The sequence below is a fragment of the Nannospalax galili genome, unplaced genomic scaffold, assembly GCF_000622305.1.
Source record: "Nannospalax galili isolate Female #2095 unplaced genomic scaffold, S.galili_v1.0 scaffold43, whole genome shotgun sequence".
NCBI classification, from domain to species: Eukaryota; Metazoa; Chordata; class Mammalia; order Rodentia; family Spalacidae; genus Nannospalax; species Nannospalax galili.
The window spans coordinates 2,888,110-2,909,988 of NW_008353342.1; the positions used below are offsets into that span (position 1 = coordinate 2,888,110).

At 45.2% G+C, this 21,879-nt stretch overlaps 1 protein-coding gene across 2 annotated transcripts in view; it reads left to right on the forward strand.

Moving 5' to 3' along the window:
* Nucleotides 1-21,879, forward strand: part of Jcad (junctional cadherin 5 associated) — a 103,294-nt gene that overhangs the window by 76,703 nt on the left and 4,712 nt on the right. For both annotated transcript variants that reach the window (XM_008850526.2, XM_008850525.3), the window contains exon 3: nt 5,781-9,541. In XM_008850526.2, the coding sequence (XP_008848748.1) occupies nt 5,781-9,541 (3,761 nt within the window). The remainder of the gene's footprint in view (nt 1-5,780; nt 9,542-21,879) is intronic.

The window sequence follows — 21,879 nt, forward strand, 5'->3', positions numbered from 1 at the left end:
GTCTTGTAAATTTTTACTCACAGAACATGGTCCATTATCAGTTTTAATTCCTTGGGGGCAATCCCAATGTAGCAAAGCACTGGAGAAAATGAGACTGAGCATGTTTAGACTTCTCTCCTGTATGAGCAGTAGCCCAACAGGCATGTGAGAATGTGTCGATGGACACAAAAATATACTTAAGCTTTCCAAAAGGAGCATAGTGTGTGACATCTGTTTGCCATAGGAATTGGGCTTGAGTCCCCTGGGGCTCACCCCTGGCTGTTTCAGAAGTGGTACCTGTACACAATAAGCCATCTTGTCTGCCTGCATTGCCTTGGGATAAAAGCCCAGGCAATCCTTGGTGCTCCCTAAGATGCTGTAAGAAAATAGGGGCTTCTCTCTCTTTAAGTAGCGTACGAGTCTGAATACTGTCAGAAAGCAATGGCCATGAGTTCCTTGAACTGAGCTGACCCATCACAAGTGTGGACGTATATTTTTGGTTTCTCATCTGCCCCCGGGGAATACTACCACTGCAGCTCCAAATCTGCCTCCATCAGTGAAAACATTATAGGCTTTTACTAAGGGCTCCCTCCGCCCCAGGATTCGGCAAGTGCTGCTGCCGGCAGGGCTGTAACATTCGGGGGTGGGGTGGATCCCCAGCCGCCTGCAGAATGCATGGGATGGGCCCCTCCCCCCAAGCCACCTTCCCCAGCCGGGCCTTCCCAGCCAACCCACCGGTCGCAGCACACTGCCAAATGTGGTTTTTAAAATTTTATTTATTTATTTATTTATTTATTTATTTTTCCACAAATGCACCTGGCAGCAGCCGGTCACTGGCCAGGGGGCGGTCTCCCGCCCGGCTTTCACGTGAGCCCCTGACTCCCACCAGTCACTGGGCGTGGGGCAGCATGTGTGCACGAGTTATTTCAAGGCAGGTAGGGTGGGAGGCTTTTGCTGCTGACCTGTGCACTCTGCTCCACCCCACCCTTCTGAAAAAGGCATCCATGGGTCCTGTTTTCATGGTTCCTGGGGGGCTCTGAAGCTGGCCAGGGCATGCCTGAGGTGCTGCTTGTTACTTTGGCTGCTTTTGGTTTCACTTCTGTTGTATTTCTGCATTCTTCCTCAAACTCTTCTCATGATCCCCAGTAAAAGCATTAGGCCCCAAGTAGCCAGGGAGCTAAATGAATCACCTCTGCCCAAACCTTTTGAGCTACCAGATTTGACAAATCCAATCCCCTGCTTTTAAGCATATCTCTCAGCTCTTTAAGCGCTGGGTCCTCAGGCTTAAAAGTTGCGTTACCCATCTTTCCAGGTCTTGCTTACCCCAAACTTCCGATTGGCCCCAATCCGTTTTTCTTCTTTCTTCTTTCTTTTCTTCTTTTCACCTTCCTTGGAGCCCCACGTTGGGTGCCAGTTGCTGGGGGTTTGAACCAGCAACCCCCAGGCAGTGATGATTGGGGATGAGTAAGCATGCCGTTCGCCAGCCCACGCCACCCCCAATACTGGGAACGCTCAGTCACAACAGGGAGCCTAGTCAAGCAGGGACTCATCTATTGCAGGTGTTACAGAACTTATAAAGGCACCTGGAAATCCCCCCTCCCCCCATGAGGGTGTATCTTAAGGATGGTCATACGCTGATCATGTGCTCCTCAGCAGTGCGGAAGTATTAGTCAGACTTTCAAAGCAAGCCAGGCCGCGCCCCTAGTAACTTCCATTCAGACCTATGCAAGGTAGGGCCTTTAGGTCCCCACACACATGCCCAGTGCTGACAGCCTGCTCTGAGCACCACACTCAAAGCACATAGACTGCTCAGGGGCACATGCTTGCCCTCCAAAAACAGAGTATTTTCTACCCATAATTCATCTTTGCAGCAAGTGGCTGCCTTTTCAGTGATTTGGAAGCTGATTTCACTTTTTGAGGCAAATAAGTAGCTCCAAAAGAATAGTAATAATTATCAAAATGTCAGATTTTACCAGTGGCTCCTTGCACAGCAGCTATGCTCTGGCCATTCTAGGCTCAGGCCTTTATGTGTCATGGTCACACAGGACTGGTGACTTTTGCACCCTCCGCAGGCCCTCATGACTTATAAATATCCAAAAAGTGGCCCATGTGGGAGAAATTCTTTGAAATCAGAGAATGTAGTTTAATGGAAAAAAATTGACTTTAGTAATCAGGGGAGTGCAAGTGAAAATAATAAGTTAATTTTGCTTAGTAAGGAAGAAAATGATTGTAAGTAGGCATGAACAGGTTCTACACCCAGGCTGTTCTCCACACTCCATGTGGGTCTGTAATTGGACTGGCTTATCTAAGGCTGACTTGACATCTACTATCTATCTACTTCTTCCTTTTCTAAGGATTTACTCTCAATCAGCTGAGACTTGCATTAAGTGTTAGTGGGAAAACCATTTCCCAGTGTGTGTTAGGAAAGAATCTACGTAAATGTTCTACATTGATCCAGTGCTCAGATCATGCATAGATTATGAGATGCTATTTGTCGACCACAATTAAACACTGGAAGGATTTTACCTTAGAATGGAAGGTAAAATACAGTGACTGCAAATTTGGTAGCACACACTTCAGCCCAGCTCTTGGGAGGTAGAAGCAGGAAGATCAGGAATTCAAAGTCAGCCTGGACTACTGGAGACCTTGCATCAAGAAACAAACAAAAATAATCAAAACAGTCAGGCATGGTGGCTCATGTCTTTAGTCCCAGCACTCTTGAGGCAGAGTCAGGCAGATCTTTGAAATCGAGGCCAGCCTAGATTATATGGCGAGTTCCATGCCAGCTGGGGCTAAAGGGAGATACTGTCTCAAAAAGACTGATAAATTTTTTTTCATAAGCCTCCAACAATAATATTGAATAAAAATAAACAGCAGTGGTCAGTTGAGAGGCTTTCTGTTGTACATTTCTCTAGTTAAAATTCTTTTCCACGTTCTTTTTTTTTTTTGAGGCAGGGTGTCCCTGTAGCCCCAGCTGTCCTGGAACTCACTACGTAGACCAGGCTGGCCTTGAACTCACAGAGATCTGCCTGCCTCGGCCTCCCAAGTGCTGGGATGCCATGCCTAGCCCTCTTTTCCACATTCTTAATGATGGTGTAATTTGGGACAGTTTTTTAAACTTTAGGTGTCTTGGTTTCCTTACCTGTCAAAGAGGTCAAATATGATGGTGGTGGTAAACTTCAAATGAAATAGCTCATTTGGCATGCTTGACATTATGTGTGGTGTAGTGTAACTGTCTGATAAATGTTAGTATTAAGCAAGTTATTTCTGTGTCTCAGTTTCCTCCTTTGTAAATTAGCATTAGCGGTCATTCCTCCATTTAGCTTAGGTGAAAGAAGGTACCAGAAGCACTTGGTATGAATCTGGCAGATAGTACCCACTGACCCAGCACCACCTGCTGTTTGTAACTCAAAGCTGCATATAAATCATACCAAGAAAATGCTAGGCTATGTGAAAACCCACATCCTCACACACAGACTGGAAGCTATATGTTAAAGTGACTGCTTCTAGAAAGATTACCAGTAGTGCTTGACTTTGGTACTTTTATATGTTCTTCCAACCTTCATTTTCAACAATAAGTATATTTTTTTAATTTATTTTTTTTTAAAAATCAGTGATTTTAGAGTTGAAACCTTCTGCTTGGCCCATAGCTAATTGGAGCAGCTGAGTCCCCTGAGTTTCTTGCAGGAACCACTTTTAGTCCTGGTTCTCTGGTCTTAGGTAGAGAGCATTTTAATATCCTCACAGCATAGCAGTGCTGTCCTGACACTCTGATGGGTTGCATCAGAGCTGTGCTCTAACCCCTGAATGCAGCCTGAAATCATGTGGGGAAATTTGAAATATACTGGTGTTGGACTCCTCCGTAGACCAATCAAATCCACACATCTGGAGCTGGGCCTTGAGCATTGATAGTTTTTAAAGACTTCCAAGGGAATTCTAATATGCAGTGAGAACCCCTCACTCCCATCTCAGGGTCTGCCCTAGCAGTAGTTCCTGAATTGTCCAGAGGAGAAGAACCCCTTGCAGGGGTCGGGAGATGGCTTAGCTATTAAAGCACTTGCCTTACAAGCATGAGAAATTGCTCCTCAGCACTCATGTAAATGCCAGGTGGGTCAGGCAGCCTGTAATTCAGCCTTGGAAGGCTGAGACTAAGACTCCCCGGAGCTAGCTGGCTAGGGAAATTTACCATATCTGTGAGATCTGGGTTTGACTGAGAGACTCTCCCTCGCTGAATAAGACAGAAGACCGATTGAAGATCATTCTCAACATTGACTTTGCACCTCCACATGCATGTACACACATACCCCTACATGTGCAAGTATACATTCAAATATAGACACAGCAACACACACACAGAAAAAGTGGAAGAAGAAAAAAGAATTCCATAGAATATTAGTTAAAAATACAGATGCCTGGGTCAGAGCCAGACCTAGTGAGTCTGAGCTTTCATAGAGGGGCGGGGGGGGGGTCTTGCTAAAATTTGCATGACATGAGCCACTTAATTAGGTGATTTGAGCATTGTGCAAATCTAGTAGAGGTCAGTCACTGGACATGGCCTCTTGATTAGTCAAAAGATCAGCTAAATCCAAAATGCTGAAGCTGCCACCAGCATAATCCAGAGGCCCAGAAGCACACTTTAACAGTAAAGTAATTAAATAATATGGTCATTTATTCTCAGGTATCATGTCTACATAATTGCATGTGCTATACTTTTGTGTGACTGTCAGCCAGTAAACATGTTTACATCAGCATCACCACAAACACACAAGTTAATGAGTTGCATGGTGTTACCATACCTATGTCACTGGCTAGTAGGGTTCCTTACTCTGTTGTATGCAGTCTGTCATTGCCTGAAACATCGTTATGCAGTAGCACATGACTGTTTAACAGTCTGCCTGGTGATTCTCATCAGAGTGGTATGGGTACTCTGCCAGATTCCCTGGGCTGCAAACTGGGAGCCCCTAGAGGAACCTGTAGGCATTCTAGAGCCACCCTCGAGGTCTCAGATTCTAACAGAGTGCATCTAGAATACTATGGGCACTGGGATTTTGGATTCAAGTGTGCAGTCACCAGCAAAGTTAAAGTTCAAGGACTCAGCAGCACCACTATCTGGAACTTAGCTGTGCAAAATATAGCACCCCATCCAGTCTCGCTCAGCATGACTGGGGATGGGCCCTGGCAGTATGCGTTTTAGGAATATCTCAGTATATCTCAGTGCCTCTGACACCTGTTGTAGATCAGTGCCATGAAGAACTCACTCCCTGAGACTGTCCACTGGTCTGGGCTGTGTCAGGCCTGTGCTGCTGGTGGCCCAGGACCACTCAGGAAGAACACTGCTCCAGGGTGCCCCTTTGTTCTGGGCACTTTGAAGTTGTAGGTTTTGTGTCATCCACAGCCAGCATCCTTGTGTTCCTGCTGCTCCCACTTGGCCCTTGATGACTAAACACGGCTGTATTCCACCCATGACTGGCAGGACTTGTTTTCTTTATTGTTGGTAAAGTGCTGTGATTGAGCACCAATTTTTCTTTTCTTTCTTTTTCTTTTTGGTCTTTTTGAGACAGGGTCTCCCAGTAGCCTCAGCTGGTCTGGGACTCACTCTGTAGACCAGGCTGGCTTCAAACTCACAGAGATCCACCTGCCTTTGCCTCCCTAGTGCTGGAACTAAAAGGTGTGTACCACAAAGCCCAGCTGAGTACCAAATGTTCAAAGGTGGTGACCCAAGTCTGGTCTTGAGTACCAGTCATTGAAGCAGAGATGGGTGTGTTTTTGCAGCACATAACATCTGCCTCTCTATTTTGCAGGATTTTTAATCAGCCTGCCTTAGCATGGTCCTCTCAGCCTCAGACTGGTAGTGACCACGCCTGTTGGAGAAGAGGAAGGCAAGAGGCTAGTGACTTGCTGTGTCCTGGGGACCGGGAAGACCTGGAAGTCAGGAGGATGGCACAAACCCACAGTCTGCCCATCCACATAAGGAAGGACCCATGGGAAGTCACAGGAAGGACAGAGCATGTGATGAAGAAGGTTGTGTGGGAAGAAGAGATGAGGATGCCGGCTCCTGCCAAGTGGCAGCATGTGAGCTTGGAAAGCTGGAAGCAGCCAAAGAAGTTAGGGAGGCAGATGTCCGATGGTGACGCAGAGAAGGTGTTTCAGGATCTGTACCCATTTGTTCCAGGAGAGCACATGCTAGCTTCTCATAGCAAAAAGAAGTCCCAGTCCTTGCCTCGGGTTCTTTCCCCCGAGAGCTTGAATTTCACAGAAATTCCCATTCTGCTACATGATGGCAACTTCCCAGGTATCCCAAAAGTACCACCATACCCTCCCAGCTGCCCACCACCTTTAGAACCCACGAGGAACCCTGAGAAGGCTGGCTCTTCAGGCCCTTTTCCCAGGCCTAAGTTCGGGAAACCCCTTAAGCCTCCATCTTATGGCTCCCACCCACAGTCTAGGAGTGGCGAAGATGGTAGCTTTCAGGATCGCCAGCACACAGAGTCACACAGTTCCTACCTGACCAGAAGTCATGATCCCAGACACGAGTTGGGTGTCTTGGACTCTGGCTTGGAGCCTCCAGTGTATGTGCCTCCACCTTCATACAGGTCACCCCCCCAGCACATTCCAAACCCTTACTTGGAAGACCCTGTGCCCAGTCATGTCAACAGCCAGGGTCCACAGCAGCTTCTACCCGAGACACCTGGGGCCAGCTCTCCACTTCCTTCTGGCTCCCTTGCGACCAGCCACTTGGATGCAGTGCTAGGCTCCCCACCAAGAGGGGTCCCTCCACACCCCCTTTCTGCAGCTGCCACTGGGGGTTCTGTTCAGTACATCCCCTTTGATGACCCCCGAATCCGACATATCAAACTAGCTCAGCCCCCAGACTTGTATGAAGAGGCAAAGCTTGATGACAGAGCCTATAGCTCTGGTCCCATCACTACCCAGCAGCTAGCTCATGGGAAAAGGCAGTGTGATAATGCCCTTTCACCACCCCAGGGCCTGATATCCCAGTCAGGCAATGAGAGGGGCCGAGCCCTTGCTGATTCCAGCCCCAGGTGGTTACATGGCCCCATGGACATTGAACATGGAAGCTTCTCTGGCCATACTGACCAACCTGTTGTCAGAGGACCGCCGACTGATATTAGAGACAGTCACCTTAACCAGGTAGGCCACACCCCTTTCCCATACCCACAGAGCGAGAGTACCTGTCACACCCACACCAAGCTCAGAAAGTTTGAAACTGGGATTCAGAGCAAGAAAAGTTCGAAGAAAAAAAATGAGACTATATTTTGTTTGGTTTCCATCCCAGTTAAATCTGACTCACATCTGCCAGATACGGATAGGAACAACAATGACTTGAAACCGAGCACTGATAAGATGCATGGCCCGGGTAAGAGCACAGCATTGGAAGAACAGAGTCTGCTGAGCATGTCTTCCACCGACCTGGAGCTACAGGCCCTCATGGGAAACATGGCTTGGAGAAGAGAATTCCCAAAGCAAGATCTGGAAGAACCAGAAGACGAACTAACAAATAACCTCAGATTCATCCACCTCACCAAACCTAGGGCGCTCCAGTCCTCTGGCTCATGGCCCAGCCAGCAGTACAGAGATCAGCAGACACAAACCAGCCTCCCTGAAGACTCGACAAGTTCGCAGCTCCTCCCTGCCACAAAACCAGGAGGGCGCAGCAATGCAGGCTTGACCCCAAAATGTCCAGACTCCACCACCTCCAAAGCTCACATGCATACAGCCTTAGCATCCAGTGACCAAAAACAGAAGCCCAGTGTACCTCACCTCAGAGGTCAAATGTCCCTCAGCCCATCTCACAATAGTGCTTTCTCAAGGACTTCTTCAGCCATAAACCAGGCACCTGTGCCAAAAGGAGGCTCAGCTAAGTCTGGCGTGGATGTTTCTGGACATGGGGCCAGTCCTGAGCCCAAGCCAGAGGTGGTGAAGGGGGAGCCTACAGCAGGCCTATGCAACAGCACACAGCTGTTTGGTCAGTTTCTCTTGAAACCTGTTAGCCGCAGGCCCTGGGATCTGATAAGTCAATTAGAAAGTTTTAACAAGGAGCTTCAAGAAGAGGAAGAAAGCCATGATGCGAGGGGCGGTGGCAGCAGTGAAGACAGTGGGGAAGAGCGGCAGCAGGACTGTGCAGACTCCAGGCCCAGCGCCTGGGGCTGTGGTGAAACCAGCCAGGGACGGAGAGTAGAGCAGCACTCAACAGCACAGGTGCCAGAGGACCCAGGGCTGCAGACCAGAAGACCTAGAAGCATGTCAGAGTGTTGGCATGAGGAACCAAAACCTGGCCACACATGTGCCAGTCCTGGATCCCCTGGCTACCCACAGGCAGAGGACCGCAGAGGCAATCCTGTCCAGCATGCAGATGGAAGCCAGATGGCAGAGCAGCAAAGCCAGGAGGTTGTAAATGGGGTGTGTGAGCGAGCTGTCAGCCCAGGTCTTCTGAACAGGAAGGTGTCCTCTAGACCAAGTGACACAAAAGCAGTGCCCCCATCCTATCTGAAGGAACTGAAGGAAAGTGAAAAACTCAACAAACTCAGTGATGCTTTAGGGTCTGTGCAGCTGGGTGGAGAGATGCCTCCAAAGGTGGACAATGGGGAGGAGAGGGACACAGAGGTCCCACTGTCCCTTGTTAACAAATATCAAGGCCTCTCAGTGCCAGATTTGAGGTCTTTGTGGCTCACACTGGGACAAGAGCAGAGGGCCTTTAAGTCAGACGAGCCTCTGGGTGTAGTGAGTGTGATGGAAGTCCCCCCAAATGAGTCCCTGCAGGAGAGAGCAGAAAGGATCCTGGGCATTGAGGTGGCTGTGGAGTCCCTCCTTCCAGGTGCCAGGAGAGGGGGACAGAGCCAGCATCCTGAACCCAATGCAAGTGCCTGTAGCCCAGAGTCCCCCAGGAAGGACTCATCACCCAGCTCAATACCCTCAGGTGGCCCCTCAGTGACCACCAATACCTTCTATGGCAGGAGAAAGTGTGGCTGGACTGAGAGTCCCCTCTTTGTAGGAGAAAGGGCCCCCCAGGCTCCCATGTGCTCAGGCAAGGATGGGTTCCCTGTCAGCCAGGCCACCAGCCCTGAGTCTCTGCTCAGCCCCTCAGAGCCCAAGTCTTTTGAGGAGAAGGATGAGGAGACAAAACCACCTGTCAAGTCTACTCTGTTCCATTTCACGGAAAAGACCCCATGTGTGATGGGCTCAGAGAAAAGGCTCAGAAGCCCTTCCAAAGTGATTGAGAGTTTACAAGAGAAGCTGGTATCCCCCCCGAGGAAGGCAGACCCAGACCGCTTGAAAAGGATGTGGGAGGTGAGCACCCTGTCTCGGATGAGGTGTCTGAGTGCTGCCAGAAGTGCGGACTCCATGGTGGAGCTGGAGCATCTAAAGGCTTCCAGGGGCCAGGCCTGCCAGCCAGGAGCCCTTGTGTCCTTGAGCAGTGAGGACCAGGCATGGTGGACAGGACACTCGCCCTCTATCTCTCAGGACATCACTTCTCCAGAAGAAAATGGGCACCCTGAAACCCCAAAGGAGAAGACAGTGGATCAGGACTTCTGGTGCCCAGGTGAGGAGTTGGGCCAGAGAGCGGGTGTTTGGTGTTAGTTTGAATCCTATGATCATCAAAAAATAACTGGTTGGTGGGCATCCTGAGGTTGACCTTGTAATGGTTTCATAAAAAGATCCTTTAAAGGATCTTTTAAAAGATCCTCCTAAGGGTCATCCCAGCACTTAGGAGGTTGAGGCAAGAGGAACCTGAGTAAGGCCAGCCTGGGATACATAGCAAAATTTTGTATTTATTTACTTTGATGTTTTTGAGACAGGGTCTCCCTGTAGCCCCAGCTGTCCTGGAACTCACTATGTAGACCAGGCTGGCCTTGAATTCACAAAGATCCACTTGCTTCTGCCTCCCAAGTACTGGGATAAAAGGCATGTGCTACCACACCCAGCCCAGATTTTGTCTTTAAAAGAGACAGAGAGAGGGAGAGAGAGAGTCTGGGAAGGTGGTTAAGTGAGTAAACAGCATTTATCACACAAGCCTGGTGACCTGAATTCAATCCCCCAAATCCACATAAAGGTTGAAGGACAGAACCAACTCCACAAAGTTCTCTTCTGACCTCCACATGTGCACTGTGGCATGTCTGTCCCCCACACATCATGCACACCCACACACAATGATGATAAATAATTTTTTGCTGTTTCCTACATTTTTTAATATTATTTTTTTAGAAGCATATCATTACAGCTTTAACATGCCCAATAACAATTTTCAGAGCAAAGACTCCTTCAAAAGTAGCTATAAAATTTCTAGGTTCGCTTTTTAATCAATACAGTTATACAATATTGAATTCAGTATAAGCCCTGTAACACATAAAATTGAATGAGTTTTTAACCATATAAAAAGATCTCCATTACATTTTGGAATATATTGTTCCTTGTAGAAAGACTCATTGCTTTTGCCACCCTTTAAAAAAGATCTCCATTTCATTTTAGAATATATTGTTCCTTGCAGAAAGACTCATTGTTTTTGCTACTGAGATGTTGGTGCATGCGTCCACCTCTGTATGTGTCTAATTATTACTAGTCATAATCATTTGCACTCGGATCCTTGGTGCCTGTGTATCTGATGACTTTATAGATAAATATATTTTTTAACCCTTCATTTTCAAAACATTATCCAGAAGTGTTTTCAAAAATATTAAGAATAGAGATCTTATGTATTTTAAATGATTACATCTTTATAGAAATTAGCTATGAAAAAAACTATATGAAATTATCCTCATAAACAGCATCTCAGGCCTCTCAGTCTACAGAGGTGGACGTCATAATAAAGCACTCCTGCATGGTTGTGGGCAGCTCGATGCCTTGTGCTGGAGGCCCTAGTGTCTGTGCTCTTATTTTCTTCCCAGATAACAGGCACTCACACAAATGACCCATCAACTACATTTTTTTTAACTTAAAATTTTTTTGATATTTTTATTTTGTGTATATGAGTGTTTTGTCTGCATGTATGTACACATGCGCCTGTGCATGCAATACCCATGGAGGTCAAAAGAGAGTGTTGGATAGATACTCTGGAACCGGAGTTTTGGATAGTGGTGAACTGCCATGTGGGTGCTAGGAACTGAATCTAGGTCCTCTGCAAGAGCAGCCAATGTGCTTAACTACTCTCCAGCCCCTTTATTAACCTCTTAATAAAAGATATACCATGTGATTTGATAAACTAGCTGTCCCATTGGGCTGTGGCTTTCATTTGTGTCTTCTAGAACTCTGCCTACACTCAGTGTTTTCTGTTTTTGTTATCTCACTGTTTTATCCACTATCCTAGTCCATTTCCTGTTATGACAGAATCTCTGAGAATGGTAATTTATACAGAAGAGAGGTTTGTGTTGATTCAGAGTTCTGGAGCCTGAGAAGTTCAAGCCTGGGCAATGTGTCTGGGAGGGGCTCTTGCTGCTTCATAGCATGATGGAGGGAGGGGGCGTGGGTGAGGCTGAGGGGAGTGCCAGACTCCCCGGAACAGCATACCTGCTTCAAGATCTAATCACTCCGTAAGGCTCCATCCAATCCACCTCCTTTCAGTACCTTAATACCAGGGACTAAGTCCTAGTGCCTGTTTTAAGGGAGACAAATCATATTCATATCACACACCACTTCTGCCAAGTTTTAACCACTAAATCTCAGGCAAGGAGTCCTGCAGGCCTCGGTTGTCTTAATGTGTTTTTGGAGCCTCTGATTTGTGGAGCCATGAGATAGCTTCCCATGACAGCAATAGTGATTTTCATCTAAATTCCATTTCACCTTAGAGCTGACAAAATAAGCCTGGAGAATTCTTGGGACCTCTCAGCACTCTCTTTAGAAATTGGAAATTAATCGGTTATACATCCTAGAAATGTCTGGAAAAGGAGCTGAGGGAAATACCAAGAGGAATGCATCACAAGTCACAGACCAGAGGGGACTTTCAGTCACTTATGCAGAATATTCCAGAGTAAGGAAAGAAGCTGTCCCCTCCTGAGCAAGGCTCCCCCTTCCTCAGCTGCATCAACAGGGGTCTGCATTGCTGCTTTTGCTTTCTGTCTTGAAATACAAAAATTTAGGAGTAAATGGAAGTGTGCAATTTTACCAGCTGGAAGAATCTAGAAATGCTTATTTTAAAAGCTGCTTGATGGACTGGAGAGATGCTCAGTGGTTAAAATCATTTGCTACTTTTGCAGAGGGTTAAAGTTCAGTTCCTAGCACCCATGTCAAGTGACTCACAACTGTCTTAATTCCAGGTGCAAGGGATCCAGTGCCCTCTTATGGCCTCCATAGGTACCTGCATGTCTATGCAGAGACACACAGACATGCACACATAAATAAAAATAAAACAAATCTCAAATAACTAAAAATCTACTTGTGACCCTTTGATCATTTCCACAAGGGTAGTGTGACTGTCAGTAGGCTCGGCTGTGGTAGTGCTTCCTATTGAAACTGCCCCTCTGTCACATCCCTGTTTTAGCCACTGACTTGACAAGTTGGGTCTTTGCTGAGGAAGAGTAACATGCTAAGAATATGAAATCATGGGCTGGCAAGATAGTACAGTGGATAAAGGTTCTTGTTGCTAAGCCTGATAGCTTGGGTTTAGTCCCTTGGACCAACATGGTGGAAGGAGAGAACCAACTCAGTTGCTTCTAACCTTCACATCTGAGCTTTGGTACATAAATATCCCCCTACCCATAAATAAATATAAATTCAGATTTAAAAAATCAAACTATTTTAAAAGGAATATGAACATTTTGCCATTTTAATAGAAAAGACATTAAATGGCCCATTTTTCAAGCTGTGAGGATTGAGTGACTTAAGTTTTTGTATATATTTGTCTAGTACAATATGATGCTTTGATGTAAGTTATTATAGAATCATTAAATCTAGCTAATTAACCTGTTACCTCACATAGTTTTGTTGTTATGGTGGTGGTTGTTGTTTGAGAAAGGGTCTTCCTGTAGCCCAAGCTGGCCTGCTACTCACTGTGGAAACCAGGCTGGCCCCAATCTCACACAGATCCACCAGCCTCTGCCTTCTGAGTGCTGGGACTATAGGTGCGTGCCACCACACCTGGCTCACACAGTCATTTTTATTATGAAAACCCTTAACAGCTGCTCTTTGCATCTTTCAGTGCAGGGCTAAAAAAAACTCATTTATTATTTTTATGTGTATGAGTGTATTGCCTGCATTTGTATAAGTATACCCATGTCATGCAGTGCCTGTGGAGATCAGAAGATGGCATGAGATCCCCTAGAACTGGAGTTGTAGATGGTTGTTAGCCTTTTTGTGGGTGGTGGGATTCAAACCCGGGTCCTCTGCAAGAGCAGTCAGTGCTCTTAACTGACTGAACCATCTCTCCAGCCCATCGGTACAATATTTTTTTAAAGGGGAGGGGCAGGGGCAACCCATCTATTGGGCACGTGCTCCTCCAAATACAGGATTTTTTTAATGTTTAAATTATGTGTATATGTGTGTAGGTATGTGTACATAAATGTAGTACCCATGGAGGTCAAAAGAGGGCTTCAGATCCCCTGGTGCTGGAGTTAGAGGTGGTTGTGAGCTGCCTGATATGGATGTTAGGAACTGAATGTGGGTCTTCTGCCAGAGCAATATGCTCTCCTAACCACTAAGCCATCTCTCCAGCCCAAGTATGCTGTCATTAGTCCCCATCCATGCAGTATATCTCATGAGCCTACCCCTCCTGTCTCACTGTCCCCAAGTATCTTTTGACTGACTGACATTTCCCCATATCTGCCAAACACTCCAGTCTCTGGTAACCCTCTGCTCCTGTAGAGAACATTTTTTTGATTGCACACTCATTCGTGTCTTTCTGTGCCTGGCCTATTTCACTTAGCAGAATGTCACCAGGTTCATGTGTGTTCATACAAGTGGCAGGGTTTCCTTTTATGGCTGGCTAGTACTTTACTGTGTATGCACACCACACTTCCTCTGTCCATTGGCTGGTTGCTTCCATCTCTTGGTTACTGTGACAGCTCTGTAAGGAGCATGGTGGGATGGTCTCCTGAGAACACCTACTGCTTTTCCTTCAGATATGTACCCAGTAGTGATCACTGGTTTGTATGGTAGCTCTACTTTGGGTATCTTAAGGGTCTCATCCTCTTTACACAGTGACTACACTAATTCACATTCTTACCTTGTGTGAAAAGCTTCCCCTTTCCACCCACCCTTTACAGTAATTGATATGCTTTGTCTTTTTGACAACAGACATGCCAACTGGAGCAGAATGATCTCACTGTGATTTTGATTTGCATTTCCTGATGATTATGCTGCTGAACATATGTATTTCTAACTCATTTGTTTTTAAGAAGTATCAATTCAGATAGTTTGTATTTTTTAAACATTCATTTATTTGTGTGTGTGTCTTGGGAAGGTAGTTGTATATTCCACAGTGAGGCATGTGGAAGTCAGAGGACAATTCGCAGGAGTCACTCTCTCCCTCTACCATGTGGGCCCCAGGGCTCAAACTCAGGTTGTCTGACTTGACAGCAAGCACCTTTACCTGTTGAGCCATTTCACTAGCCCCTATTTTGGACATTTAAAAAACCAGGGTGCTTGTGTTCTTGATATTGAGTGAGCCCCTTGTGTGCTTCTGTGTTAGCCACTGGAGGCATGTGGTTAGCAAATACTCTCTCCCATTCTGCAAGATCCTCTCTATTGTTTCCTTTGCTGTGCGGAACTTTTGACTTGATATAATCCTGTTTTGACTACTTTTGCTTTTGTTATCAATGCTTTTGATAGAAAGATCACTGGCCATACTGACGCCATTTCCCTGTTTTCTTCTGATAGTTTCATAGTTTGGAGTCTTTTAAGTCTTTAATCAGTTTTGAACTGATTTTTGTAGTTGGAGGATGTGAAAGCCTAACTTTGTTTTGCTGTGTTTGGATATCCAGTTTTTACTACTATTTACTACTAGTTTCAGAAAAGACTATCCTCTCTTATCTGTTTTTGGCTCTTTTGTTAAAAGACTAGTTGCTGGTAAATGCATGTGATGTCTGAGCTGTCTCTTCTGCTCCATTTACCAGGGTACATTTTTCTACCATCATTGTTCTGCTTCCCTGATGGCAGATTTGTGATGTTTTGAAGTCAAATAGCATGATGTTTCTAGCTCTGTTCTTTTTGCTCAAGATTTCTTTGGCTTAGCATGTTCAAGGCCCTGGGTTTGATCCCTAGTACCATAAAAAATTTGTAGCCTTTGGGATTCCAAAGGGTTTTGGGGGGGGCTTAAATTTTTATGAATAATAGGATTGATATTTTGATTAGGGATTGTATTGACTTTATCTGCTGCTTTGAGGAATATGGATATTCTGACAATGTCTAGTTTCCCAATCCATATCTGTAGAGTGCTTTTCTATGCAGTGTCTTCAGTTCCCTTGTTTTGTAGTTTTATAATGTAAAAGTCTTCTACCTCCTTGATTAAATTTATTCCTAGGGATTTTGTTTTGTAGCTATTACAAATGAGAGCGTTTCAATGATTTCTCTTTCAGATAGTTTGCTATTAGTGTGTAGAAACATTAGTGATTCTGCATGTTAACTTTTTTTCCCCATATGGGGGACAGCAGTTTGAGAACAAACAGACCACTGGGCTGCCTCTCAGGGAGCAGAGAAACAGCAACCAGCAGGGGAAGTCAGACATCATTTATAAGGAGTTGGGTGTTTGGGTAACTTTCCATGATATAGGCTGGGCAGCTTAGATCAGGATTGGTTGATCTCCTCATAAGCAACGGGATTTTTCCCAGGGCTAAGTTCGAACCCACCATTTTAGAATATTGGGAGGTGTGCTGCCATTTTAAGGGTCTGCCAGAAACCTAACATTCCAGCCTTTTGTTGATGGTAAGGGACAATGGTGGTCTTTAACTACTTCCTGCTGGACAGGGATGTCAGCAAAGAGGGGTGATCTCAAAAGGCTGGAACATCCATCTGAAGTGTCGTGTCAGATGGGCAGGTAGGAAACCTGAGGGAACTTGGTTAAGAGTATCTGGTTCGCTGACCATTGGATCATCTCATTGATTCTGTCAGAAGGTAAGTGGGACAGAGGAAAGCAGATGGACTCATAATCTTGGGCCTGATGTGGTGAGTGGTGGGAGCTGGCATAGGCAAGGTTGTCCATATCACAGTCAGGAGTGCCTACTCAGCAGTTTGGTTTGGTAAAATGAGGAAACAGGTCATAAGAAGCCCAGGCATTCCTCCCGGGTTTCAGGCACCATGTGTATGGAAGCGTGTAACAAAGACCACTGACCAGGATAACTCCATGGGGGTACAGAAGTTTATTTGAGAGCAAACAGATTACTGGGCTGCCTCTCAGGGAACAGAGAAACAGCCTTGTATGTTGATTTTTGTATCCTGGAACTTTACCGAATTTATCTACTGGATATACAGTTTTTAAAAAGTATTTATTTCAATTCTCTGTGTGTATTAATTACCTTTCTGTTAGTATGTTAAAACACCATGACCAAGGGAACTTATAAAAAGATGAGTTTATTTGAGCTTACAGTTCCATAGGGATTAGAGTCCATCATGGCCAGAAGGCATGGTGGCAGGAGGTATCCAGAGTAGAAAGGGGAGTGCTCACACCTTCAAGCAGGCACAGGAAGCAGAGAGTGACTGGAAATCCAGCAAGGTTTAAGAATTCTCTAAGCCTTCCCCCAGGGATGCACTTTCTCCAGTATGGCCACATCTTCTAAGACCTCTCAGAACAGCGCCACCAAAATTTCCAAATACTTAGAGCCTGTGGGGAGCATTCTCATTCAAACCACGCTATGAGCAGTTTTGCCTGTATGTGTGTGAGTGCAATTATGTGTGTAATGCCTGTGGAGGCCAGAAGAGGGTGTCAGATCCCCTGAAACTGGAGTTACAGTTGTTAGCTGCCTTGTGGGTGCTGGGAACCAAACCCAGGTCCTCTTGCAAGAGCAGCCAGTGCTCTTAATGTTGAGCCATCTCTCCAGCCAATGGATATAACCGTTTTGATGAGGTTATTAACATTTTTTACATATGATGAGATCATGTAATTTTCAAAACAGGAATGTATTTAATTTGGTCCTTTCTAATGTGAACATCCCTCATTTCCTTTTCTTGTCTGTGTTCTCAGTGCTTTCAACACTGTGCTGAATAGAAGTGGTGAAAGTAGGCTTCAAGATCTTAGAGGAAAACCTTTTTTTGAAATTTATTTACTTTTATGTATATGAGTATTCTACCTGCATGTATATAAGTGCACCACATGCATGCAGTGCCCTTAGAGGACAGAAGAGGGTGTTGGAACCCCCGGAACAGGAGTTACAGTTGGCTTTTAGCCATTATGTGGGTGCTAGGAACTGAATCCACGTCCTCTACGAGAGCAGCCAGTGCTCTTAACTGCTGAGCCATCCCTCCAGCCCCTGAAAGCCCTTTTTATTACATGTTTTAATTTACTGAGGATGCATGCATGTGCCATGAGGCATGCATGGAGGTTAGAGGACAACATGGCAGTAGTCAGTTCTCCCTCCACAGTGTGGGTCCCAGGGATCTGACTCAGGCTGTCAGGCTTGGAGGCTCATACTTTAACCCCCTGAGCTATCTCATCACACCTAGAGGGAATGAGAAGATGGGTCCTTGGATAAAGCACTTGTTACTCAAGCCTGATGAGTTCAGATCCTCAGAACCCATGCAAAAGCCAGGTACACTGGTGTCCACATCTGTAACCCCAGTGTGCCCTTACCAGGAGTGGGGAGGCCGAAAAGTTGAAAGCTCGTGGATCAACTGGCCTGATGAAATAGGGAATTGCCAACAGTGCACTGATCAGCTGGTCTGGAGGAGCACTGAACAACAGAAACTCTGTTTCAAGTATGGTGGAAGTAGAGGTCCAACACCTAAGGTTGTCCTCTGACTTCCACACACATGCCCTGGCATTTGTACATCTGTGCCTGTTTCTCTCTCTCTCTCTCTCTCTCTCTCTCTCTCTCTCTCTCTCTCTCTCACACACACACACACACACACACACAATGCTAGCTGGATAGCTGGGAATGTGTTGTATGACCCTTTTGTGCCTAAGATTATGCCCTCTGAGCCTAGTTTGTCGAGGATTTTTATTGAAGTTTTGTAAGGTGCTTTTCACTGCATCTTTTGAAATGATAAGGTCTCTCATTCTTTCCATTAGCGATATGTCAAGTTGTTGGCTGGCATATGTGGATCCACTCTTGTGTCCCGGGGGCGTCTCACTTGTGCTGCTGGGCAGTCTTTTTGATGTGCTATGGTTTGATTTGTTGGTCTGAGTGGAGGATTTTTGTTCTTATGTTCACTAGGGAGATAGGACTGTAGTTTTCTTTGTGCTGTTGTGAGCTTATCTGGTTTTGGTGTCAGGATAAAACTGACCTGGTAGATTGAGTTTGGAAGTAATCTCTTCTTGTTAACTTTTTGTAATAGTTTAAGAAGTGGTACTAATTCTTCAAATGGTTTAGAAATTTAGAAGTGAACAAGGTTCTGTTCTATTCTGTTCTGTTCTGTGTATCTGTCTGTCTGTCTGTCTGTGGGTTTTTTTTAAAAAGAGTCCTACTTTGTTGTCATGCTAACCTATAACTCATGCAGGCCTTGAGCTAGAGATCCTTCTGCCTCAGTTACTCCATATACTAGGATTATAGACATGCAGTATCCTACCTAGTTCTTGGGGAGTGTGTGTGTGTGTGTGTGTGTGTGTGTGTGTGTGTGTTTGGTTTTTGGGTTTTGAGACAGGGGCTCATGTAGCCCAGGTTTGTCCCTAACTCTTTAAATATTCCTGCCTCAGCTTACTAAGTGGTGAAATGACAGGCACTGCCACCATACCCAGTTGGTTTTTCCTTTATCTAGACACCTTTTAAAAATTTTTAAATTTTAATTTTATATGTATGAGTGTTATACCTGCATGTATGTAAATGCACCTGTGTTGTACATTGCCCACAGAGGACAGAAGAGGAAGTCAGATCCCCCGGAACTGGAGTTACAGACGGTTGTTAGCTGCCATGTGGGTGCTGGGATTCAAACCCAGGTCTTCTGCAGGCTTTTAAATAACCAATTCCATTTCCTTATTCGTTATGGGTCTGTTCACAGTATGTATTGTTTCCTAAATCAGTCTTCACAGGTTGCATGTCAGGAATTTAACCATGTCTTCTAGATTATTTGAGGAGTTTTATTATTTATTTATTTAATTTTATGTATATGAGTGTATTGCCTACATATATGTAAGTGCACCCATGTTGTGCAGTGCCTCAGAAGATGGCATTGGATCCCCTGGAACTGGAGTTACAGATGGTTGTCAACTACTGTGTGGGTGCTGGGAATTGAACTTGGGTTCTCTGCAAGAGCAGCAAGTGCTTTTAACCACTGAACCATCTCTCCATCCCTGATTATTCAGTTTTTTTGGTTTAATATATAGTTGTTCGTAATACCCTTTTATGGCCTTTTGTATTTCTGTGTTTTCAGCTGTAATATCTCCTTTTCAATTCTGATTTATTTGTTTGAGTCTTATTTTTCTGTAGTCTAGCCAAAGGTTGCTATGTTTGTATCTTTTCAAAATGATTCCTTTTTTCATTGAACAAGCATCTAGGGTTTCTTGTAAGTTTCGGTACAGATCTCATCCTGCTACTCTTTCTCCTAATGGGAGTGTCTGCATGCACACACACATACACACACACACACACACACATACACACACACACACTGCTGATTTGAAGTGCAGGTTCAAACTGGTGTAGTTTTCCAAAGTGGGTTTCTTTGCCTATGAAATCAGTTCCACTTCTTATGAAATCAGTTCCACTTCTTGAGATCTATGGGGATTTTAAAGTAAGACATTTGTAATAAAACACCCATTTGCAGATATTAATGTCTGTTAATGGACACATATTTCAGGGAGTACTTTATACCATAAAATTCTATTCTGTAAATTAATGATCCCTCGGGTTTGGGTTTGGCATGTGAATGGAGTCTGTCATATCTGAAAACAGGCAGATGCTGAGTGTTATCTTTAGGCAGCCATTAAAAATGCCTCCTCATGACCTTTTATTTTTAAACTGGGTGCAGTTTAAGAATTTTTAGCTGGATGCGATGGCACATACCTTTTATCCCAGTATCTGGGAGGCAGAGGCAGGCAGATCTCTGTGAGTTCTAGGCAAGGCTGGGCTACACAGCAAGTTTCAGACTAGCCAGTGCTACACATTGAGACCCTGTCTCAAAAAATATTTTTTTATGCTGACAGAGATTAAACCTAGGCCCTTGTGGCTGCTGAGTATGGGAAACGTGGCTCTTCCAAACCAAGATACACTCTCCGTGTAAAATCTATCACCAGGTTTCAAAGACACAGTGCAAAAAAAAGCCTAAAATAACTTCATAATTTTACACTTAAATGTTACATGTTGAAATGATAATGTTCTGGACATGTTTAGTAAAATATATTTTGTATGTATGTGGTGAAATAAAGCATATTATTAAAGATAATTTCACCTGCTTCCTTTTATTTATTTCAACATAGCCACCAGAAAATTTAAAAGAACATTACCTGGCTCACACTCTGTTTTTGTTGGACCTAGACTATCCATCCATTAAAGAGCTTATTGTTCTAGAGAATTCTTTCCATGGCTCCCTGTGTTAGGAGTCTTAGTTTCTACTTTGGGCTGAGAGGTGCAGGTGCATTCTGTGGAGGTGTCTCCAGCATACCAGGAACTGAGGGGAGCTGTTCAGTGCTCAGTGTCTGTGCGATCTGAGGCTTAATGGCTGCCGTAGCCTCCCCTAGGCCTCCCATTGGTCAGGAGTGTGGCACACTCTGCATTGTCATCTGTTACCATCAACATCCTTTACCTTCAGTCGATTTGAGCCCCCAAATGGCACTGAGCTGTGACTGTTTTATGTAGTCATATGGGTGCTGCTAAGGGCAGTGTCAGGAAGTGTTAGCTCAGGAGGATTCTACTTCCTCTAGCCTGCTGGACCTGCCTGGGGCAGTTGATCATGTGAGCAGGCTCAGGCTGCTCTTCTGAGTGCTGGCTCTGTCCCATTCAGTCCACGGCGTCTGCACAGGGAGCTCGAAACCAGTGCCTAGCTTGCAGGTCAGGTCTGTGCAGGCCAGGCAGAGACAGCACCAGAAGCATGTGGCTGGATTCTTGGACCTTTCACAGGACATTGTTTTCAGATGCATTTTAGAGCATTGTTTTCTGTTTATTTTTCTATCAAATCATACTGAACGATCCAGGTCACACTGGCTCCATTTTTTTTTTTTAGCAGCCTCCATCTTGTTAGCCTTAAGTCTCTGTTCCTAGAAACGTTGTAAGTATCTTTTGCCCCATACTGCGGGCTGAGATTAGGCAAGCCCGGACATACCTTGCTGAAACCAACCGAAATTCGTGACCATAAATGGGCATCCAGAGGCTGATAGGGGTACCCTAGCGTAAAAGGAAAAATTGAGACATTCCAGGCAGCTGACCACGACCATAACCAATGAAATTTCCCACCGTGCAAGGAATTCAGAGTTATCCAATCAATTCATAGGTCACCCAATTTGCGTGGGCTTTTTCAAGAGTACCTGGTAACACCCCCCTCACATTGTTGGTTGGGGCCGGACTCCATTCATTGGCTCCTGGAGTCTGTGCCCGACTGGTTATTCAAGAATTGGAATGCTTTTCAATAAAATCTTCTAAATTTTCGAATTTTGGTGGGTGGTCTCCAATCATTCCCCAACCTCGGACCCAACAATACCATCCTTCCCGATGTTTTCGTTTTTTTGTTGTTGTTGTTGTTGTTCTTTTTGAAGCAGGGTCTCCCTGTAAGCCCCAGTTGTCCTGGAAGTCACTATGTAGACCAGGCCGGCCTTGAACTCACAGAGATCCACCTGCCTCTGCCTCCCAAGTGCTGGGACTACAAGACATG